Source organism: Hyposmocoma kahamanoa, unplaced genomic scaffold, assembly GCF_003589595.1.
Source record: "Hyposmocoma kahamanoa isolate Upper Pololo Valley unplaced genomic scaffold, ASM358959v1 81, whole genome shotgun sequence".
Taxonomy (NCBI): Eukaryota; Metazoa; Arthropoda; class Insecta; order Lepidoptera; family Cosmopterigidae; genus Hyposmocoma; species Hyposmocoma kahamanoa.
In genome coordinates this window covers 270,236-295,899 of record NW_020654080.1, presented here as the reverse complement: position 1 = coordinate 295,899, position 25,664 = coordinate 270,236, and the positions used below count along the sequence as shown (strand labels likewise).

Sequence of the window (25,664 nt, the reverse complement as noted above, 5' to 3'; positions counted from 1 at the left end):
CAAAACATGTAGTTTTGCTAAAAATATTTACAAACTACATATAGTACACGTTTCGTTATAAACGTACGTAAGATACAAGTTAGGTATAAACAATTATAGCCAACTCGACAAAAATATCGAGATTTTTATCAAATCGCGCATGTTTACAATCATTGAAGTTCAAAATACATATATTTCTCAAAGTTACATGTTATATTTTGCAAATTACATAAAATTGGAATTTGACTTGTACTTACAATAATTACACTTACATATTATTATATTTAGTGAAATGCAATTGGCCCCAAATACGTGCATTAATTCGTTAAAGATACATGTCGGTATTGATATTCGAATTATTCATGGGAAATATTTACTGAAACCCTACAATATAATGCTAAAGCAATAACAGCCCACTGTTTATTTTCAAATATCGCACCCCTTATGGAAGAATGGCATAAGTGGAGTTACGTTACGGTTACGGAGCACGTATTAAATACAAAAGATTAACCCACATCCTCTCCAACTCTTGTAAACTCTATCGACTAATATTGTAGATTGAGTTACAAGAATTGGGAAAGATGTGGGTTATATTTTTCTGTATCTAATGGAGCAATAAACATTTTTGACGTAACTCCACTTATGCCATTCTTCCGGGAGAGGTGCGATATTTATTGTTGAACTAATGTCATTTAACAAACACTTCTGGAGATGATTTAATTTTACCTTTGATTTTACAATTTTCGCCACACGTGTGGATAGTACAATCAATTGTAATTCTTTGTTGTACTTTACATTGTTTACATAGTTACCAAACTTGTAGTATAAAAAAGACAGTTTTCAATCATTTAACCTGCAGCTGCGTGTACGTGCTAATAATGATTATTATATCTCCATAGATTGGAATTGTTAAAAATATAAACATTACGAACCATAATGACCTGCATGACAAAGGAAAGAGTTAGTTGTATGGTAGAAGGACAAATGTATTATGTGTAGGATTTCATGAACAGGAAGCGGGAAGGAAAAACATCGTGATTGCGTTAACATTGTCATAATATTTCTAAACTGGAATTAAATTTGGTGCCATGGTTTCAAAAATATGCAGCAAGCACTATAAAAAAACAATTAGAAAAAAACACCGATGTTACAGTCGAGAAAAAAGTTTGAAGCGTACAAATAAGTTTGATTTTTATAATCGCACAAAAATTTATTTTGACTTGAGGACATGCTGTGTTTTACGTAGAATACATTTAAATATGACCGAAGTATGTGTCATTTGTAATTGGTAATTTTAGTAAAGTACAAAACCGAGCAATGGTATGACCACAAAAAATGTGACCATGCAATGTGATATTACGAATCACTAATAAACTACATAATTATCGCACATATTTTTTTGGCAACCACCCAGTTTAAAAAGGTGACGTAACATGGCATCAGCCTTATAAGCCATTCGGTTGGTGACCAATATAACAAAATTTAATTTGATATGAAAAACGATGTCTTAGTTTGTTTTTATATATTTTCATTTATTATGTCCGTCTCCTAAAAATGTTAAATTCCGAATTTCGTTTCTTTATTATTGATATTTAAAAGAAACGAAGTAATTACGGAGTTTTAAATTTTGAAGGAAGAAAGTTTGTCGCTTCGTTTTCTACTTTCATGATTACAAGGAACATCACCACTAGCAGTGAACGTGACGTTGGTGCACGATTAATTAATTCGGTCTCGTATCTCAATTGCCCGAGAACGTAAAGCAGCATGTCTGTGAGTCACAAGGTCACTTACAGAAATTTACCACGTCAGGCTTTAGACAAAAAATTTAAATCTACTCTACTTACGATAAGAACGGACCAAATACTAAAATTCTAGAAAAATCGTCAATAATCCGAAGATACTACTGCCTGATAAACAGCTGAAAGTACAATGACCTTTCTATGCATGGACTCTACATTGTGAAGTTTAATTGAGGGCATTTGTGGAGTGACGTGGAGTGCGTGTCGTGTCCCGCGTGCGCTATGACGTCACAAGCCTCTACTCAATTGGAATTGGGAGCAAGAACTTAGAATTCGGGCCGGATCACAAAATTAAATAATGGGTTACAAAGAATATTTATATATCTATATTTAAAAAACTCATGTTTTTGATAGAATTACAATACAAATTTGCTTTATAGCGACGCAACGCAACCGGTTTTTCTCTTGTTTATAGATTGCTATAGCTATCGTGTATATTAAGTATGACATTGAAGATTCATAGATCACTCATCTCCACACAAAATGTAATGTTGTTGTTGTTAATAAAGTAGCTAATTTGATAATATACGATAAGGCCAAGATGATAATATTAATAACAGGTAGATATAATTACGATAGGTGCAACGTCTTAAAAAAAATTTGAATTTTCTTAATTAAATTCTTAAGGGTTCTGTGAAGCGGGAACTCACAGTAGGTACGTGTCGAAAGAACCTATTATTGTCTAAAGGTACGATTATTTAATTGCAATTGTACAGATCAATATAAATCTTCATATACGACAGCACCTGGGTAAGGAAATGGCGTTGCAACTACATATTTATTTGGCTTGTTACGTCACTGCAATCATAATTTATATTAACAATATAGTTGTTTAAGTTAGGCTGGCAACGGAAGACGAAACTCAACAATCTGAAATGTTATCTCAAATGTTATCTCAAAAATTGCAATTAAAAAAAAAATTAAGTTTTCGCCTTGTCACACAAATTTTAATCACTGTTGTTATTTTTTTAATGTGAAATGTATATAATTTATAAAGTTATAGACAAACATTTTTGCCAGAATACGTTCCTTAGTGGTAATACACCACGTATCAAAGCAAAATGACGTATCAAGCTGTCATAATGTTTTATCTAAATATATACCAAGAGATAAGATGTTATGTTAGTCATGTTTACTGCTTTGTAAGTAATATTACTAAGCAGTAAACATTTTACCGTTCGACGGTAGAGTGCAACTCCGTGTTCAAGTAAGTATTATTTTTGTGTCTAGTATAATTGAGGGATGTATTTAACTTGCAAAGTATTATTATTTGTAATTTTTACACTGTGTTGTAGATACTTTATCTTCTTAAAGATCTACATTTCCAGTATCGTATCTACAAGGATAGTAGCAATAGTTATTCGGGATCGTTTTATAAGCTAGTAACGACATCACAGATATTGGTTGTCATTAATTTGTTTTTGACTGTTAAAGGCTAACACTCGTTATATTTATACATATTAACTTACAATGTTTTTAAGTTTGTTTTAGGTGGCAGGCATTTTTGTGCGCTTAATAATTCCATAAGATTGAAATGTGTCAAAAGGGGCTGATGGGCAAGGCGTAATCAAATTGTGCTCCCTATTTACACGAGTATTAATCAGTTAATATTCGATTGATTAAATAGTTATTGACGCGGAGGTAACCAATCAGAAGACGACCGGCTTATCTTCACCGCGCCCCAGTGGCAGCATGGGCTCGATTTATAGGTATATTATTGCTGCTACTAGACATCTAATAGCTGACGACATAACCAGCACGCGCTACTGCGATTGGTCACCTCGGCGACCACAAAATTATATGAACTTATGATAACAACTGTCCCAATCAAAAATGAGCAATTAACATCCAACCAGTCCCGAAACATTGATATCACTCCGTGAATCGAAACGGGCGTTCACACACTCGTCGTTAGACACAATAACACTGCACAAAACACACACGGCAATCCAGTAATTACGAAAACAAAATTTAAAGTTCGCGTAATGCCGAGAGCGAGCGCACGACAAGCGTGCGCGGCGACTTCTGTAGAGTGCGCGGCAAATGTATTTTGCGATGGCCCGCGCGGTTCCACTCACAGACCGCTATTTAAGCCTCTGCCAGTCATCCACCTGTTATTCGCAATTCGAAACCTTCCAGCGAGCGCACGCGACATGTCGTTTAAAATTTTGTTTGTGGCCGTGCTCGTGGCGGTTGCCGCCGCGATAGTCGCCGCTTACCCCCGACCCTCGGCCTACTCCGGCCGGGAAATCAGGCGGGTGGACCTCGGGGAGGCGATTAACAAGACAGTGTGCCCGATCGTGGTGGAAATAAACGAGGAGGAGGGGCGTATTCCGAAACGCATCAAGATGGTGCGGTGCGTGAAAGACTCCCTGCGGGTTTGCCGCGACCGCATGATCCCCAGTCACGAGTGCTGCGCCCATACACACAACCATCACGTGATGGAGTGCGTGGAGCTGCGAGACAAAGTGCTGGTGAACTACCCGCAGAGCGACTCCACCGTGAAGACCAAGGTGTTCGACGTGGCCGTCGGATGCACCTGCATGCTTAGTCGCAGCTTGGAGGCCAGCACTATCCCGCCGGCCACTTGAAGGGTCGGTGGCCAAGCCTTGGAACTCAATAACGCTTCTCAAACTCGCTGCGCTGTGACTCTACGATGTACAGTTCCTAAGTTTTGCGAGTGTGAGGATCCAGTCTTAAATTATTATATGTGATTGTTCTGTAGATACTAGTTTATTTCTAATTTATTGTTGATCGGTTGTGAGCTCTCTAGGCAATCGTAGTGATAGTAATTTATTTGTTAGTGAATTAAGTGAAGACAGGACGCGCCGGCCGCGTCTCTCGTGCCGCCTACTACTTATATATTAAGTTTTCAAAATAAAACGTACTTGTTTTTCATAAGTTCACTCGTATTATTCAGCATATTTACCTTTTATATTTTTAATTTTAAACTGCACGCTCAGTAGCAATTTTGGTCTCCACCACACATACTTACTAAGTACATAGGTAATTACCTAACTGTATCTTGAGAAAAAGAAACTATACAAAGCGACATTAAAGTGTATAACGTCAGGAACAAGAGTTTCACCAGTGCAAACCAGCTCGCACAACGGCTGCTAGCCCTAAGGGTGACGACGCTCACGGTGGATAATCAAAAAAATGTAAAAAAATTGTTTAAAGTTCTACTAGTAATTGTGCAGTATCACGTCGACATACAGAACTAGCCGTTGAAGGATTTTTTCATAATATAACATAAGTATATCTACTAGTATTTTAGGTACCTATATAGTCTACCCTGCTTAAAATGCACGCGCCACAATTTGTTTCAATATTCAAAACCAAAACGCGTGATTGCGAAAGGAAAACAGCTATTATAAAAAACAGCTTCAAATCAAATCTAAAGCTTTGCTAAACTTTGGAGCGAACAGAAATAGAGATTATACTTGTAACCACGGTGGTGCAACCAGTGGATCAACAAATAAGTACTTACTTTAAATAATTTTAAACGAATGTCAAAATTTTCAAATTCGTGTATTCTACTAAAACAGTCAAAAAAGTGAAGGCAAATAATTGTGTATGTAGAATACAAAATAGTTTGTACGAAAAGAAAGCTCACACCTCGATCGCCAGATGACTTCTAAGAGTGAGTCAGAGGAACCTGAGTCACTGCATTTCGACGTGTCTGTCGGCGCAAAGGTCGAGTAAGCTCTCTTACTTACTTACGCCACGTAGTTGTTTTAGTATTTGGCTAACGTATCGAAATCTCTACAAATCACATCTATACACTCGACCGTAAGTACCCCAATAACTGAGCAATCACTATTGACCCCTGAAGGTACACAATAGGGTAATGAGGCAGTAGGTAAATTACTGTCTGCCGGCGATTTCCCAACCGCTACGCGACGTCGGCGGGCGTAGTCCGCACCCCCGCTGGGTCTTACAATCCTCGCTGCTACCACGGATTTCCATATCTAATGTGTCTCCGTGCACGGAATAGTCTCATAACTTTCATCTCCAATGTGTATTTAAACCGACCTCTACGGGCTACGACGCGCGTAGCAGTATCTCAGACAACAGCGCAGGCGCTTGTGACGGTTGTCGGTCGACAAATGCACCTAACCGTATGATCGCAAAAAGAACATTAACTTAACTAACACGATTAATATTTCTATTTATCAAAATAGGTAACAGGCACAAATTATATACTAAATCTATGGTAACAAGACATTTTTTTTTAGCAAGAAAATGTACCTAAATAATCCAAATGTTTTAATCTTCGCCACAATCGTTATTTACTCAATATTGTACATAAAAATTGGGAACATTCCCAATAGCCTTAAGGTGTTCCTCAGCAGTTCTAACATTTCCGCGATAAATTGCCTGTGGCTTCTGTCGAGTTCGAGTACAAATGGTAATAAGTATTTGCGCACTTTTTTGCGACGACTCTGGAGATGGTAGACATCACGTAGCTCCACCGGTACAATCGCACACATTATACATTAGCAAGTAATTAATATATTTTTTACTTGTTAACCTTTAACCGCACTGCAAAGGAGATGGCTAAGTCTCTATTTAAAGAATTTTTAATGTTGAGAAGAGTGATCTGAGGCTCTATTCACAGAGGACCCTGCACATGTTTCTTCATCCCAATATTAGTATGAACCGAAACCTTTTATCACGACATAAATGTGTGCTATTAAAACAAACAATTGGAACAGCTGATGCAGTTATGTATGGAAATTCAAATATTGTTTTGAAGTCTTTAGTTTTCGGCGCGTATTTAAATTCGTAGTGGCCCTAGCGTTAATAATTAGTTATGAAAGACCGTCTGGTACAATGATATTATATATACTCACTGATCTGGTATATCTACCAGACTTGACGATAGCCATGCTCTGTAAACTCTTTGTAAAATTTAGTATAAGAATGTACACGGCTAGGTCACGAAGTTCAAGGCTGCCTCCCCCGCCGAATTCAACGACCCACATCATGGCCACCCCCCTGCTGGTTACCTAGATCTCTTTTACAGTCTTGTATTTGTCAGTGAGATGTTTCCGAAGAAAGCCGCAAAATACACCTTCCTACTACGTAGGTACTTCATGTTTCTTTAGACACATTCAAAAACCTATTACCTACTACATAGATATTTCGCTTAGGGGTCTGGAACACTCTCAAAGTATATATGCTTTATAAAACCAAACAAATGTACGTATAGCATTTACCAAGTTGAAGTACCTACATACATGTATATGTATGTATTTGCCAAAACTTTTTATATGGGTTCATTAGTGTAAATTGCCTAAATAAGTACTTTCCTATAAGGGGCAACTCTTTCATAAGAGATTTTGCGCGCAGTCAGTAACGGCAACCCACAGCGTACTTCTTCATGTAAACCAATGGCGCTCAAAAACTGTTAATAACAAAAGGTTTAATCAGAAAAAGGAATGGGACTGCAATCTACAATTTCCGCTTGCAAACAAAACTGTTTTAAGACTAGGAAGGCTTTAACTTTGCTGATAGAACACATATATTATGATGTTTCTGACGAATATTTTTGTCTCTCGTTTTCTGTCATCAACTCATCGATTAAAATATTGTCGCGCCACTGACGATTGTCCCGCGCCGCAGCTGTTGATGTATTTGATCAGCATAAGAGCGGAATGGCGAAAATTTATTTTACATTAATTAAGCATCATCTTCGTAATTCTTATTTACTATATTTCAATACAGTAGTTTTGTATAATCCGTACAACGACAGGAACTTAATTTATTTTTATATATAATAGTAGCTAACCTACCTACGTATATTGTAGATGTCTGCGGATATTGTGGAGTACATACGGGTGAACGCCAACACTGCCCTGAAAGTTGAGCAGTTTGGGTCCAGCCACAGTGTGAATTTTAATTCATTGGTGGTGAGAGTAGCAACTCAAAATCTGTCGACCTTCATGAAGGAGGACTTTTGGCCGAAGGAGGTCAAGTACCGACGTTTCCGACGAAGGTAAGGTAACGGACAGCCACGTTGCATCACACGTCCTGGTCCATACGTGTAAATAAATAGAGTTATTATATTATTATGTCCTTATGTCAGTCTACGACTATAAGGTATGTATTCTGCCCTCAGAACGAAAAGTCACAACTGCTGTATAAAGTACGCATAGTCGTGCCTTTTTTCGGTACGAGTGCAGTATTTATGGTTCTTTGTAACTTTGTCATAAATAAACAAATAAATAATTTTAAAAAAATCAAATTGAGATGGCGAGGCATACTGACCAATGGCAGAATCCACTAAGTGGCGCATGAATGCCTGTACAGTTAGACTGTCGAATTCTACAGTAGGTTCATTACTTGCTTACTTTCAAGTCGAAGTGTGAAGAATGTTGGAAATTAATACAAAGGTTGAGTTCTTAAGCTTTCGCGATTGTTAACCTTAGGAAATGAAACTATTTTTCCGTACTTAAATCGCGTATACTTGTTTTTTCAAAGAAACCAACGTTTCTGGCCCTTTACAAGTCCCATGGTCATGGTTGACTGACACGTTGAAACGTTGGTTTCTTTGAAAAAACCAATATACGCTATTTAAATCCGGAAAAATAGTTTCATTTTCTATACAAAGGTTGATTTAAACATATATGCCACGTCGATTTTACGCTGCCGAACCTGGTCAAAAAACATCAGACGCCGCCGACGATTATTTTATGTCAGGCACATCTCTTTAGTAGCGACCAAAAGCTGAAGCACTAGACACCTTGAAATTACTGTTTTATTTTAAACAGGCGGTCGTTCAACGGCAGGGCGTAGCCGACCCCTCCCCGGCGGGCGTGCGCACGCGCCGCGCCGCCCCTTCCATCCGCACCGCTCACTATCACCGCATTTCCGGTTTTGTGAAACATTAACTTTCTCAAAATAATTATCGCTGTATTAGCTTCAGAAAACCCTTATCTGTATAGAAAAAAATCACGTCCCTCAATAATGAAGTGATACAATTCAGCAGAGGGAACGTTTTTGGAAAAGGCGAGTCATGCAATTGGCTTTACGCCGCGTACTGCCTTTTACGTTGTATGAGTAGATATTTCAGTTTCAATTGTCATAGCAAACCGTCGATGACGCTGTAACCACTAATAAAAACGAGGTGATTCAGAATTCCTTCAATTTCCCACGGGATTAGGCAATTGTCCCGTGGGCTAACACGGTGCAAAGCATGGAAATTGCAAAATTGTTACGCCACTATGACGTATCTTAATAATTGTGGTAAACCGCACCTGCCCCGAGTTCGTCGCTAGCCGCTATTTCACGTAACTCGTGTTTGTTGTCATGTGTTCATACACCTCTTGGTAGCAATAGAGCTCCTTGTGAAAGACATCGTCCAGGGAAGTACTGCCACCTTACCTATTTCTGCCGCCAAGCAGTATTACTGTGTTCCGGTTTTGAAGGTTAAGGGGTCATATTCATTCAAAGTCAAAATCAAATAATCATTTATTGCATAGGTAAAATATATACACTTGAAAACGTCATTTTTTAAGCTACTGCTCGTTCACTACGCTGACCTCCCTGAGAAGAACGAGCAAGAAACTCTAGGGATTCCCTTTTCAAATAAACTTAAATGCTACAGAATACATTTTGAATCATATTTGTATGGAATCTAGACTCACGCTGTCTTTTCATACATCTTTAGGTATCCAACACGTAATCTACAATTTTGTAATATGACTTTTCAATTAAAATACTTTTAATGTAAGTTTTAAACTTAGGGAATAGTAATCGTAATATGTGCTCCGGAAACTTATTGTAAAAACGTATACAGTTCCCCATAAAAGAATCTGTTACCTTAGTTAAACGAAAATGTGGTACCACGAGTTTGGACTTAGTTCTAAGGTTAATATTATGGCTATCTTCTTTCTTAACGGAATTATGTATATTTTTACGGGCGTATAAAATATTTGAGTAAATGTACTGTGATGCCACGTCATGTACCAGTCTCCTTAAACTTTTCTCTAAGAGAAATCCGAGAACCTCAACGGAACATAACGAATCGCTCGTTTTTGCAACACAAATATGGTTTGTATATCTGCCGCTTTACCCCACATGAGAATCCCGTAGGACATTACAATACTATGGAAGTAACTAAAGTAAACTAGTCTAGCAGTAGCAACATCGGTAAGTTCACGTATTCTACGGACTACGTATGCAGCAGAGCTTAATCTGCTCTTACACACTTTGTCTTCTTTGCATTGAGCAATAAATTGTTAACATTAAATGAATAAACTACCTTTAGAAAGGGTATCATTAATATTGTCATAGGTAACGTCATGTCTGTCTGTTTTAAAAATCAAGGATGTGTCATTCGCAAACAATAATATTTCGCAAAGGTCCTTAACAAAGAATGGTAGATCATTAATATAAATGAGAAATAAGAAAGGTCCGAGTATTCAAACTTGCGGAACACCCATTTTTATCGGAGAACCCAAAAAAGTCACTTCATTTATGTCTACTTTCTGAATTCTACCGTTAAGATATGACGAGACAAGTTCCCACGCCTTACCACTTACTCCGTAATGTTCCAGCTTCCTAATAAAAGTAATATGGCCCACGCACTCAAATGCCTTTGAGAGGTCAGAAAACCGCAATAGCGTTCTGGGACCCTCTCCCAAGCATCAAAGATATGTTTTAGTAGAGCTACCCCCGCATCGCTAGTCGATCTACCACTAGTAAACCTTCATTGTTCACTATGAAAAATATGATTCCTACCGAAATACGACAGTAGTTGAGTCAGCAAAAACTTTTCGAATATTTTATTTAAAGCTGGTAGAATTGAAAGGGGCCTATAGTTACTAGGATCAACTTTCTACCGCTTTTGAATAAAGGAATTTAATATATAATAACCTTACTGTATTTCATCAAATCGGGAAAAATATCTTCGTCAACGCACCTATTGAATGCATTAGCTAAATAAATAAGGGGAAAGAGAAATTAGATAAATTACCGAGTCTTTTGGTCGATATGCCCCAGAGATCTTCAGTTTTTTTAATATGTATGCATTTGAAAGCTTTAATGATGTCTTTTGAATGAACATGATGAAAATTAAATACACTGCCACAAACTTTAATATTTTTCTTTAGGAGATCGATAGCAAGAGATGGAGAGGAATTTAATGATTTTGTAGTGTTCACGACGATTTCTGAAAAGAATTATTAAAAAGCTTGGGCTACCTCATTTTTTGATTTAATAAGTTTGCCGTCTAATTTGAGAACTACATAGCTATCATGTTGTTTAACCCTGTCTGACTCTTTATTTATTATATTCCATGTAGTTTTAGATTTATTTTTCGATTGTACAATTTATTTCATCGCTATGAAACTTAACCTTAGCAGCTACACAAACTTTTTAAAATATTTTTGAATAATTCTTAACATATTCTATAAAACTGGAATTAGTATTATAAGCTTTCATAGCATATAGCTCATACAAACGAGACCTACTCTTATGAATGCCTACTGCTGCCCAGTCATTCGATTTAGTCTCCCCGTGGAAAGTTAGTGTTTTCGATGTAAACACGTTATTAAATTCGTTTTTAATGCAATTAAATATTGTGCTATATAAAATATTTGGAACCTCCGGTGTATGGCGCAGGGAATTTAAAGTATTGTCTATATTATTTTGAAATCTAATGATTCGTTCTGTGGTAATCGGTCTGCAGAGAAATTGGTCTACCTTCTTGCCCATTTTACCGTTAAAAGTTGCCAATTGGCCACTATGGTCTGATCTTAAGCAATTTATTATTGAATTAGGTACTGCGTTTGTGTTGCAAAAAATGTTATCAATACAAGTAGACGATGAAGCAGTGATGCGAGTTGGTTCCAAGAAAAGATTAATCAAGTCAAAACTTTTAAATAAATTAATGAGTCTTACAGAAGTAGAACAGTTTTCCAACAGGTTTACATTGAAATCTCCACAGACTAATATGGTTTTTTTAGTTGGTAACATCTGTTTTAAATTATCTTCCATGATTAATTCAAACTCGTTGTAATTAGTAGAGGGGGGCCTGTATACACATAAGATGACAAACTGATCCAATACCATACATGAAATCTCAATAGTCCGTTTAATAGAGATCTGTGATATCATTACCCTCTTTAAATTTTACATTACACTTAAAAATAATCATTGATCCGCCTTTACTTAAGTTCTTTCTTATGAACGAGCTATTACATAATTTTCTACGTTAATAATTGCTTCATAGTCGTTTAACCAGTGTTCTGTCATTTAAATTGTACATGTAACTAAACAGAAACGAAATGGAAAGTAACGAAAATAACGGAACATAATGTAAGGGCGTGAGTTGGGGAATTAATCTAACTTAATTTAATAAAAAATAACCGATTATATTCTTTTCCTTTCACTCTACGACGACGTGGCGAGGAAATAATCAACGATAGTATATAAATTCACATAATGTAAGACATATAAACAAATAGTAATGTTTTGTGAGTCTGTATTCGTCATATGAGCTGATTTAACATAATTTAATTTGTTGTCTATAGGCATAATAGAAAAGTTGTCAAGGTGAAATATTTTCTTTTGGACATTGACTTTTGGAGTATTTTTTATTTTCAGGCGATAATTTTGTTGTCTCAGCCTTCGTTCGTTTTTGTCAAAATCAGAATACATTTCTTTTCAGGTTTTTGTTTTCCAGCAGTAGTTGAATATTGTGTATTGCACAATGCAACAATTGAATGCAACAATTGACACAAAACAAAAATTGATTACAGCCTTTTCCGTATCGTTGCGTAACGAAATGTTACTAAGCCGACAATAAACAACCAGGAAAATATAACTTAGCTCTTTGACTAAACGCTCGCAGACGTGATCAAACGAAGACTTACTACGTAATTTGAACTGTACACTATAAAAATAAATAAATATTTAAATAGTTTGATAGGTGTCAAAATCAAAATAATCTTTATTTCATAGGTAAGCATTATTACACTTGAAATCGTCACATTGGTTAAACTCTACCGCTCATTCGTAAGGCAGATTCCCCTGAGAAGAATGAGCAAAAAAACTCTAGGGGTTGCTCTTTGAAAATAACATTTGTACGCATTCAACGTTTACAATATATTATTGTTCTGTTTTCAAACATCAGAGATTGAGACTACCTCCATGAGCTAAACGGGTTACTACCACGGATTTTTGTCATCCAAGTACGCAGAAGTTGTATAATAATAACCTTTAGTTTAAAGTTTTTTTTCGACTCGAATTTCGAATCGACTCCATTTAGAACTCGACGAACTATCTCAAGGACGACGCAAAAGAAACCGTAGCTATTTGAACAAAGAACGAGTTACGAAAATCAGCTACGTAATTAGACCCAATAACCAAAGAATTTGAAGAACAGTAGGTATCAAGGAAGACTGCCAATCAAGCAACTGAACTACTACAAACAAAATGTGACCCTCACATTCTTCATTTAATTTCCAACTTAGCCAACGTTGCCTAGCGTAACGTTGGACTCCTTTTTTATGAACCTCACAGTCGAAACCGAAGTTATAGAATATCCTTAGAAGTGATTTGAAATCAGACAATTCCCCTAGACTGAACAGACGCCGTTCACTGACACATTATCATACTGAAACCTTTAATGCACACTTTTTGCTTAGTCTTTCGCCTGGTATTTTTCCAACAGGCTTGGAAGGTGGCGTGGAAATGGCGAACAAATGTAATAACTGAGTAATAGAATTAATAAGGTACCAACTTAATTAATAATTGCGCAATTATCTAACTACATTAGTATGCTTCTTCATCTTTCTTCTCATTTAAGATCTAGGCTCTTGTCGGTGGAGTAATCTCCAGTCATCTCTGTTTAGCGCTTTAGCCTTGATTTCCGGATACGACACGAAATTGACTTTTTCCTTTATCTGACCTAAATAACTTCGTCTCGGTCTCCCTCTGCCTCTTTCCATCGACCTTCCCTTCTATTATGTTTCTAAGAAAACTGTCGTAACGCATCAGATGACCAAACATTTTCCCCCTTCGGTTCTCTATTGTCTTTAATAAACTTCTCCTTTCGTTCACTATTCTTAATACTCTCCTCATTGGTCTTTCTTTCCATCCAACTGATTCCCTCCATTATTCTCCAGCACCAAATTTCAAATGCCTCCAATCGTTCTCTGTCTCTCTGTGTCATTGTCCACATCTCACTGCCATACAATGCAATACCAAATATACACTTTTATTAATTGTTTCCTAGCCTTTTTTGAAATTTTTGCTTTTAATAGATGTTTTTTGTTGATGAAAGCCCTTTTAGCCATTGCAATTCGTGAAACTATGTCCGAGGTACACCTGGAATCACTGGTTATCAAACTGCCCAAGTATCTAAAGTTAGTTATTTCATCCAATGGTTTGTCGTTTAGCTTTAGGATTGGTTTAACGGTATAGAGTTTTGGATTTTTACAACTGGTGAGTAATTTTGTTTTATTAATATTAATCTTTAGTCCAAGTTCTGTAAACACTACATCCATGCTCGATATTAGCTCTTGCAACTGCTGACCGTTCTCAGCTAAAGCAGCTATGTCGTCTGCGAATTAGTATGCCAGAAATTCAATTCATTTCTAAATTAAACTTTTATATCTGACTACTGTTTAAGGGGTAGATAGTAATACGAGCTCCGAAAAGTGAAATAAAGATCTTTCTCTTACTTCTCAATATTATTGCGTTATTTTAGCTACAGTTACAAAGGCACCTTCCGAAGACTTTTATGCAAACAAAAATAAGGAAATAACCGAATGAAAAACATACCCACTGAATTTTTTTTCAAGCCAACACTGTCCCACTGCTGGGCAAAGGCCTCCCTCCCCTCTCTCCGCACCTCTCTGTTTTGCACCAATGAAGTCCAGTCTTTTAGGTGCTCGTCTACTCTACCCATCGACGCTGTTGGCCTGCCGCATGGTCGCTTTCTAAGTTTGGGAATCCATTCTGTGGTGGCCTTAGCCCACGACTCATTTCAGTTTACCCGCTTGCTGGCCCACATCTACGATTCGTGTTTTCGAGCGCAGATCATTGTTCGTAATTCGGCCTGACAATTTGTCATTCAGGATGTTGCACTCGATAGCTCGTTGCCCGAACCCGAACTAAACGTATGTTCTGCGGTTTTTTTATTACTATTTTACAACAACAACAATATTATTTAAAGTACTGTCTTATAACTTATTTAATGCTGTCTCCTAATAAGCCTTGTATATAATATAATTTTACCGATTTTATTTAAATATAGAACAGATTTAAAATTTGGTCCAAATGTCAGTTTTGCTCTCAGAATTCTATTAACTTTACCAGTAACCATTGCAAGTGCTGAGATAAACTTTTCCAAGTTAAAAATAATAAAAAAATATCTGCGATCCACCTTGACCCAAAATAGATGCCAGGACATCATGGCTGTCTCGAAAACATATTGTAACATTTTTGTACAAATCTTTTAAACTTCTGATTTATTTTATTATTTTGAGTAATTTTTGGTGGAACCTGTATTCAGCAGTGGACGTTTTTCGACTAAAGTGATTGAGTAGTTTCTGATAAATTTTTGGACAAACATACTTACAAATATGCAGTCACGAAAGGTATAATCGTTCACTAGCCCCAAGTGGCCTATACAATAGTACATACATAAGTCGTCGGCCGGTTAAAAGTACACTATCCCGTCTCTAGTATAATATGCTCATAACTTTTATGGTGTCATTGTAAAGGGCGGCAAATATCATTTTACCCGGAGCGGCGAAATAGTTACATCTGTTGAGACTGCAATTTCATTTATTTTTCGAAACCTCTGACATTACGCCGATTATGCAATCCTTGAAAACGGACTTTGTGATTATAGGTGGTTGAATGTGAAGATTTATCCACATATAAGTATTATTAATATCCATACTGCAATCATTTGAGTTGTGCTGACTATTGAAATTTACTGTTAATATGTAGCTAGATACAATACAAAAAATGTGCAAGTTAGTCCTTGTTATAGTTTTAAATATGGCTCGATGTACGTAAAATGTAAAATTTTCGTAATATGTATACGTAGTATGTAAAATTTTCCGCCATTTTGTTTATCACTATCTATGAAGTGGTACTAAACTAAATGGTAATGTATATAGACTTTGCGTACGTACTTACATTATTTATTAATGTGTTGAGACAAATAAAGGTTTTATTACTATTGTTGCGGCCCCTTCAATTCTTCTCATGTACCTGGTCATGAACCTGTCTTGAACAGTATCCGTGAGAATGAAACTATTTTTCCGGATTTAAATCGCGTATATTTGTTTTTTCAAACAAAACGGTTTGTTTGAAAAAACAAATATACGCGATTTAAATCCGGAAAAATAGTTTCATTCCTATGTATAACAATCGCGAAAACCTAAGAACTCGAACAGTATCCGTGAGTTAAAGAAAGACAACAGCGCATAAATATTTAAATAGTTTAAAATGTATAAAAATTATTTGCTGTTACTTTTTAACAGGCACTTTTTGTACGCCAAGTGGACATGTGTCATCACACCCCATCATTCGTTGTCATCCCAGTTTTGGTCTTTTATTAAACATATTAGTCCCAATAATGTTCCTGAAAAACCATTATTATTTTTTACACCTAGTGCGGTCCTCAGAACAGGTACAATTGGTAGGTATGAGAAAATGGAGATCAAAGCCCGTTCCATGTCAAAATTGCCAACTTTTAGAATCAACATTTAAACTTATCCCGTTGACAAAAGCGCCTTTGCTAGAGCTATTCTTAGAATAAAATCCAATGCATTGGGATCGCGTAGCATTAGTGCGGATATGATACTGTTAATATCCCTCATACTCATGTCTTTTGTTTCACTGAAAAACCCTTACTTTGGAAAACATCAATAATGAATCCTATCCCCATAAAAAATAGTCCAGAAAACGTAATGTATTCGTAACTTGTAAATATTATTGACCTTTTGGTAATTCTTAATACATTATTTGCATTTGCATAAAAATGTTTTTGAAAGAAAGAGCTGCGTACAAATCCTGCCTAGCATGATTCATAGATGAAATTCTTCAGACGTCGAAACAGCTAGACTGGTTTACTTCAGCTACTTTAACAGTTTAATGACATACGGCGTTTTGCTTTGGCATAGGTAATGCCGCTGAAGTGAATACAATCGTTTCTGCAAGACTGACTGTAGAAACGTGCGGTTAGGGCAATTTACAATCTGGGCCTCAGAGCGTCTTCGTCTTTGCAATTAAAACAAAATTGAATTTTTTCAAATGAAGACATATATAACATCAAAAAGAACAAGGAGGCGGATCACCAAATCAGCCCTTCTTGAGACTTAAGGTCAATAACTTTAGTAGCAGTAGAGCTCCTTGTGAAAGGTTCGTTCAGGGAAGTACTGCCACCTTCCTATTTCTGCCGCCAAGCAGTAATGTCAGTTACTGTGCTCCGGTTTTAAAGGTGTTGGTGCAATTGCAAAAAAAAACAGGCACATGGGACTTGTCAACTTATGGTCTTAGGGTGATAGGCGCAGTGGCAGTGCCCCTCAGATCTTTGCGATTTAAAGCTCTGTGTGGCACTGCAACTGTTATAGACAGGCGTGTATAATAAAAAAATAAAGAAATAAAAAAGTTGTGAGACTTCCCTCATCAGATCGCATGATAATTCTGTTAGTTAAATAATAAGTTAATTCTGTTGATTGATACAATGCTGGTAGTTCTTCATCCGAAATCTATTTTGTAAGCTTCGACCCCTCTTTCGACGACTGTGCACGGGCCTCGAGTAAGGTAGCTCTAAGGATTTCCTTACGAAAAGTAGTAACAGGAGGATGGCGGCGACAGTCTGCATAAAACAGTACCTTGTACCTACCATGTCGGATACTGTTCAAATTGAGAACTTGCCGCACCGTTCCAATGAGAGACAGTATTGTAATGTAATGCTCAAACAAAATCGAGCCTTGGATGTGACACTACAGGCGAATGCTCGTTGGTCAGGGTGGCACTACTGTAATGTACCTGTGGAACCGTAATCAAAATGTTATGATCTTGAATTGCGAAAGAAAGTCCTCCAAGTCGCAAAGTAAGTCGCGTTTGTAAAAATCTAAACATAAACGGGCAACGGTGGTAGAGTGTTGTTTTTGCAGAAACAAATCAACACTGAATGCGACTATTACTTAGGCACGTCGGTGCAGGGAGTGGAATTTCAAAGATATGAAAGAGACCCAATAAAGCGAGTCTGTGCCATTCGAGCTTTAGTAGGCCGTACCAGATTAATAAACCTTGTGAACAATGATTTGTCGTTTTACAGTATACTCATTTTGTTAATTTCGTTAGTTAGATCAGAGTCATTTCAAAAGTGCGATGTGTTCAACGCGACAAGAAATCGGAGTAGTCTTTGACTTCGGTTGGAGAAGAATCAATAGATCACTTGGAATGCGAAGAAACCATAAACCAGCCCGTCACACCTGCTTCCGCTACAAAAATCTGTCTAGTTTGTAGTAATCAATTTCTTCTTTTCCTCGACCTTTCTAGTATGCACGGTCTGTTTTTTTACACAAGAACACATTTAAACTTACAGCTACACTTCACTCATTTTAATTAATAATTTTACTCATGCTCGTTTCTCATCATTTTTGTGCTAACAAATTACTTCCAAAAGTCACAGGCAATACAATAAGTAATAATTCAAAAACATACTTCGAATTAAATCTGTTTATTCGTGTTACTAACAAAATCAATAACCGTAGGCCTTTTAAAAATAAACAAGAAATAAAATTACTATCTCAAAAATAACTTTAAAAATCTTGACTAATTCCATGGTCACCATTAATGAATTTTAAACGAATCAGATAAAAAAAATCATCTTTTAAGCTACGATTACTATGGATGCGAGTTTTGACGAAAATATATTCTGACGACTTCAGCCGAACAAACGAACGCATGTTTTTTAATGACAACGACGAATACGTCAGAACATGCACGACATCGTCAGAACCAGTTGAGCATTCAAACTCGTTTGATTTTGTCGTGCGACATTCGCCAGTTTTGGGTGTTTTCGTCCTTTGAATTTCGAGTAATTTGGTTATTACACCATGGATAACGATAAATTGATAAGTCTTGTGTACGAGAACAAGTGTTTGTGGGATATGGATATGAGAGGCAGAAATGATCATAACAGAAATATTTCTCGGCAAAAGTGGGAGAAAGTTGCTACGGAACTCAACACTAGCAGTAAGTACGATTTGATATTTATTTTGATGTGGGATTTACATGAATTACATCAATTAGAATTAATGTTTACATTTGATCATATAACACTAAACGCCCACAAGGACTTCATCCGAATTCGCGTGTACAGTAACCATAACCTTAGTCAATCGATTTCCTACTAGAACCGGCTGAACCGTGACTTTTTCTGGAAGTGATCTAATTGATGCTAGGTGCTATGGTTTTCGAGATTGAAAAAGGTGCTACCAGAGTAGCATTAGCTAAGCGCGGACAGTAAACACTCATAACTTTAAAACACTGCATCAGTTAAATCAAGTTCTAAAGTAAATTTAGCCTGTTCTGTGACTACAACTGGCTAAATTTACTTTTTTGCTACAGAATCCGCCTCCATCATGCCTTTTTACATATCTAATTATTCAATTATAACAACTCGATAATGGTTACGCTGGAATAAGGCCCGGGTCCACATTTTATGAAGTTACCACATAAAAATTTAAATAAAAAATAACTAAGTACAATCGTAAAATTCCTTCGTGCTCACTTGAAACGCACGTGAGTCTTCCGAAATAACTATCTCCTATCAGTGAGTTTCGACGTTCACAATCAGCAAATACGAGTTGCTCAGAAACTAACGTGAATCATTATGATCCGTCTTAAAAACCAAAACAAATCTTTTCATTGTTAATAAAGGCACGACGTTGCATTGGGATGTCGCACTTTTAAAAATCAAACATAACTATTCTTTTACATACGAAAAATGAATGGGCACTGTAGTCGGTAGCTTCTGTTAGCCGTAGAGATGCGAGGCGATCTCGCGCTCGGCCTCGGGCGACGTCAGCGACATGGAGCGGCTGCCGCTGCCGCTGCTGCTTTTACCGCGCAGTTGTCGAGCATAAAAAAAAATGTATTTTATACTTACATTTTGCTCGAAGCATGTAAATTACAGAAGTGAAAAGGTCTCGAATCGAAATCCGTCCTATTTGAAGTTAATAAAGGGAAGCAAAAACCAAAATCGGAACATTTAAGCTCACCAACGTATACCAGGCTCTTACTGTTATGGGACAAATTCGTAAGTTTGCATTTTCTCTACTTTTGATTCTACTTTAGATGGGACTGAACAAATATCTACTGAATTTAAGAGGCGTAGTTACAAGTCATATTTGTTGTCAAAGTGTATTTTCATTTCCATAAGCAATGTCGGAGAAGGAGAAAGAGACAGCTATAGATCGGAGATGCAAAATAGAAAATGTAATTGCCGTAACTGTACGTTGAACAGTACCTCGGTACGTGTACGTCTGCCGGCGGCGCGTGCACGTCTGCGCGGATGAGCATTTGGGCGACGGCCGGCTCGGCCTCCGACTTCACGGACCTGCACGTGCCCAAGGTTCTAACATTTTCGACTGCGTTTCAATACAATCGTTCTTTTGTAAGAACCGGACCTCTATTTGTGGCTAAATTTAATGTCACGCAATTGTAAGTATTAATTTTAGGTCAAATAATAAACGACGTATCCAATCGCTTCACAGAATGTAAAAACGCACCTCGGAGAAGGCGCTGAGCCGAAGCGCGCCTCGCCCACGCGCAGTCTTTTCGCGCGGAGCCGTCGCGCCTCGCGATGAGCGTCACCGTCGTCCGCGATCTTGTCGCTAACCGTATTATCCGGATACGCCTTCTGGGCTCCCTTAGTTTTCAGCGAACTGTTCTCGGCGAACTGGTCCCGCTTGCGTTTGGCGCTGCAGCCCCCGGGGCCCCGCGAGGCGTCGCCGCCGCCGGCGGGGGCTGCGCGGCGCGGCCGCAGCGAGCGGCGCCTGCGCGAGGGCGCCCGTTAGAGCTCCGCCGCGGAACACGAGGTACGGCACCTTCGCGCGGCCGGATCCGCGTCACCACCGACTCGCAAGCCGAAGGATCCGTACCTCGTGTGCCACGCAAAATATCTAATTGCATACTTGTCATTTTAATCAAAAAAATCAATTTTTAGTTTTCTCGAAAACTTTAAACCGTCCGTTGTATCGCGTTATAACGGACCTACCGTTAACGCGATATAACGGAAAGGGTATATTATATCAGTAACAGAAAGTGGGTCTAAAACGAGCACTTTAAATACCTTTTTTTTTTTTAAACTTATTAACTTGAACTCGAAACAAATGTTTTCCTTCGCGGTCCTGTGCGCCATAAGCAAGACGGCGCGCGCGTATTGTAATGGACACATGAAAGTGTACAACGGCCACGTCAAAAGGGTGTGACGGAGCTTAACCAATAGCATAAATTAATGGCATATTTATGCTCATGACCAACAGCCGCCTTCGGCAAACTACCTAGTTCGCCTTGCCGACGGAACCGCTGTCGACTCCTATTCACCTTCGTCGAAACCACCTAGTCATAAATACAAGTCTGATCGCGAGTCGCTTGCCTAAGGCGACCGAGTCGTCCGACAGTGATCACACCTAGTCGACTCGGTCCATTTCAGCAGTCAACTACGGCCGTCAAACGACTGTATTACACTGGGTAGATGCATCTTTGGCAGGCAAACGTAGGCGACCTGTCGACATTTCCATCAGCGAGGCTTGACGAGACGAAACGAGGTGACAAGTGAGAATTGAAATCTCGCCAGCCTGTTTTCACCAAAAATTGCCATTAACATCTATCCATTTATATTAATAGCCACCGGGAAAACGCGCTATGGTTGTGGATAGTCAAGATTCAGTGTCGTTCATCGCGAAATCACCATTTTGAAATCATTCGCGTGTCCATTAGATTACATGGTCTACTCCACCATCTTCAGTAGCGAATTACGGTCATAAAACTGTGTTCACACTGTTGCAGCCTTCGGCGAGCAAGCGACGATCACCTGTCAACCCAGTGTAAATGCGCTATTACCGATATATAGACTTGTTCAGACATACGTGACATTTGCTACCGCACACGGTATTCTGTGAAAACCTATGCGGGTACCGCTATTGATTAGAGACTTTCTTGATTTTCGCCCGTCTAGACATCTCACTTCTGTTAGAGAACAAAAAGTAACGAGAATGGACACTCTCCGCCCCTCCCTAGCGTTAGATACCGCACCATGCCCCGCACATTGACGGTCATGTTGACTGAACGGCAACAAGGCTCTCGGCGAGCCGTTTTCGCATTAAGACGGATTTGATATTTGAATAAAGTTTTCATTTATTCATTAAGAAACTTGTACGTTAATATATACCATCAGTGTACGTTCCTATGCATAATATTCGTGAGTTGTGATGTGTACGGCTGTTTATCATCATCTAAACGGAATAAAGAGTAGTGTGTTTCATTTTCCGAAAAATGGAAAAAAAAACTTATGACCGAGTCTTATTCAGTTATTCGTCTCCTTCATTTATTCAGTGCAGAGTAATATATAACAGATTTATTATATCTCATTATGAGATGTAATAGACAAGGATTCTTGAATTTTAAATTTGTATTGCCGATAAATATGTAGTGAATATAATTATTAACTAAGTAATGATAACGTTGGACACGCAATTTCAAATATCTTGGTTACGTTATTATAAAGTATCTGTCCAATTTTTTTTTTAAATAAACCTTCAGGATTATTCTGGTTAGTGAATCAACGAAAAATATTATATTATACTGATATAAATACCTAATACTATTTTCGAGGGTTTGTGACAGATAATTGACACGACGAAGTTCGCTGGGTTCCCCGTGCTTTTTTTGCTATGCTACTAAGTAACGGGACGAACACGTCTTGCGCTTGCTTTTAAGCGGCACGTCTGCCCATAACAGTTGCAGCGCCACGCAGAGCTTTAAATCGGAAAGATCTGAGGGACACTGCCACTGCGCCCGTCGCCCCGACACATCATTTGGCAACTCTAGTTGTCCGACCCGTCACTTGATGCAATATAATATATATTAGCAATGAATATATGCCTGTAATTCCACTAGCACCCTTACCCTTCAAAACCGGAACGCTGTAACGCTCACATTACTGCTTGGCGACGTCATTACTGCTTGGTATTGATGGCCCACGTGTCACGCCCACTAAACCGATAGAAGGGTTTTAAGACATTTATTGTTCTGTGGGCGAAACCATTGCTCAAAGCGAGCTAATAAATACCGCCGCCGTGGGCGGTATTTCAGTTTCCCTCTAGCCGCGGAGCTTCACACAAATACCCGCGCGGGATAATCCATTAACTGTGGTAATTAATACTTTTGGCTACCCACAGCAGCGGTAGCGAATATCGCTTATATCTGAATAGCAACTTACCTACGTTGAAATCAAACACCAAACAAACACCATAAATTCCGTAAAACTCCATGAAATAACCGGTAATTTGCTTTCTTATTGTCTACTCTTCTTTTTAGAGATGCGCTTAGGCTTTGTTGCATGCAGTACCTCACAATCAAACATTTTATATTCTGGTTTTTTACACTACAGTCTCAGCTTCGATAATCGACAATAGCGATCCACGATTGCGAATAATTTCAAGCGTAATGTTCTGTGGCCACGCCATCAAATTTTTTTTATTATGATATAGCCCATGTAATGTTCGGCTGACGTACATGTGACTTTTGTGAATGTACTACTGTCAGTTTAAAAGAAAAAAAAAAACATTTACGGTGGCGTGCAGTACGGCGTACGGTGTTTACAGTCACGCCACCTATTATTAATACTTGTAGATTGCAATTTTGGCAATTTTTCTGAATGTGGCCAATATACGAATGCTCTGTACTATGTACATATCAAAAAAATAGGCAAAATGTAAGTGAATTCTGTTACATTTCAATTGTCCAATTCTATAATATATTTTTAATCAATTATTTTTAAATGTACTTATTACACAGCATTTGTACAGTGGCTACATTCAGAAAAATTGCTAAAATTGCATCTGCAAGTATTAATAATAGGTGGCGCGGCTGTAGAGCATTCTCCGTACCCACATCACCGGAAATGTTTTTTTTTTTCTTTTAAACTAATAGTAGTACATTCACAAAAATGACATGTACATCGTATACGTTAGCCGTATATTAATATCACAACAAAAAAAAATTGGTGGCGTGGCATGTCGCCTCATCCGTAGAACAAAGATCCATATGCAAGACTACTTTTTCTCAGGACATAGTACATTTCGTTCGTTCTTCTTCGCTGTGGATGTTGGATCGACCGTTGTTCAATTTTATATTTCCGAAATGAAATAAGATACATAAATTCTCAAAACACCTTTACATACGCCTTACTTTGAATAACGTAATTATTCTCGTAACGTACTTATTCTCTTTTCGCTATATAATCACATCGGACTTTATTCTTCGGATAAGTTGATGTCACGGTTTCAATATTCGACTCGTTAGCAACTACTAATCCGGTCATTCGAGTAAACACATACTAATTTTCGTATTCGAATTATGAGAACGATCATTCAAATACTAAAACCCATAGATTCCATAGAGCACAACGATATTCGTGAATATGACGGGGACAGGGATATTTTGATATGGACACGGCGAATGATCTGGTGGAGTTCCGATATAATAATCACTCGACTCATGCTTGTGAATGATTGTGCTTCGATTCGACTTCGGCGAATGATTTGCCCATTCGAATGATTAGTGTTAGTAACATTCAAAGTCGCGTATCGCTAATCGACAAGACGATAAACATTGCCGCTTCGCTATGTTGAGCTGCAGCTTGATTTTGCATGATTCTCCCGATCGGAAACAGCGTCTCTTCCGAGTCAAGGCGCATGATTGCGATTCACAAGTGGCCGATCGGAAATGATCGGAATGGCTTTTGACTTTTCAAATCGGAACAATAGTTGATTTAACTCACAAATTAGATAGATATAGTAGGAATCAGATTCATCTTCTCGCTCAGAAACCAGTCTGGTTTCGAGACTCGGGTGGGCTACCGATCGGTTCGGTTCCGACTTGAATCAAAATTAGCATGCAGGTGTTCTGTTAGAAACCTAAAAGACATTTGTGGGACAAATAGGTACTGTTAGTGCAACACATAATAGAGTAAGTATAAACGACAACACATATGTTATAACAAATGTCATTTAATATAAAAATATACCGTCTTATCCTTAGCCAAACCCCTCATTGGAACTACAAAATGCTACAAAATTTCATTTATAGTGAAATAGGTAACTATCTGTAAACAGGAGCTAAGTGACCCTCACTCACAAGATGGCTCGGTTTATCAGTGGACGACGTCAGACGGTTATGCGAGGTGGAAATAACGGGTATCCGTTTACTTAGCCCGTTTGGTTTCGATTTGAGACCACAGCACTGTCGACCGTATTCTGGCGCGGAATACGATCAGTTGTCGTTGCGATCGACAACGCACCGCATCGCGTCCGGTGTGGGAAACTCGTTTCCACTGTATGGTGCTATTGGTTGAAATAAGTAATAAGTAAAGTATAAGCCTAATTACACCGGAATGAAGATCACTTTCAGAGCTCCTTTTGTTGAAATGGGTTCCATGAAGTTGAGTTTCTGTAAAATTGTCAGTTAACTAGTCCGTTCTCCGACACCATCCTTATCATATCCTAAGTCTAACAATAACCAAACGTACCGGCATCGGTCAACATTTTCATGGAATCCTCACCGGACAATCACAATACATAAATAATATTACATAATACTAACATGGTTGAAAAT

The 25,664-nt window shown here is 38.0% G+C and overlaps 1 protein-coding gene across 1 annotated transcript; it reads right to left on the bottom strand.

Moving 5' to 3' along the window:
• Positions 1-18,604: 18,604 nt before the first annotated feature.
• On the bottom strand, positions 18,605-25,594 carry LOC113234009. Its single transcript, XM_026469236.1, has 5 exons — positions 25,579-25,594; positions 21,514-21,625; positions 20,555-20,821; positions 20,293-20,382; positions 18,605-19,879 (listed from the first exon to the last, which is right to left on the bottom strand). Exons 1-5 carry the CDS (start codon positions 25,592-25,594, stop codon positions 19,801-19,803), a joined length of 564 nt encoding a protein of 187 aa, XP_026325021.1. The 3' UTR covers positions 18,605-19,800.
• Positions 25,595-25,664: the final 70 nt, after the last annotated feature.

Excerpts from the sequence above, each read along its gene's own strand:
- LOC113234009 (XM_026469236.1), bottom strand. Across the intron at positions 20,822-21,513 it reads CAAAGATGCATCTACCCAGT|GCGCCGCTCGCTGCGGCCGC; the intron begins GTAATACAGTCG and ends GCCCTCGCGCAG. Across the intron at positions 19,880-20,292 it reads GCAGACGTACACGTACCGAG|CAGCGGCAGCGGCAGCCGCT; the intron begins GTACTGTTCAAC and ends CGGTAAAAGCAG.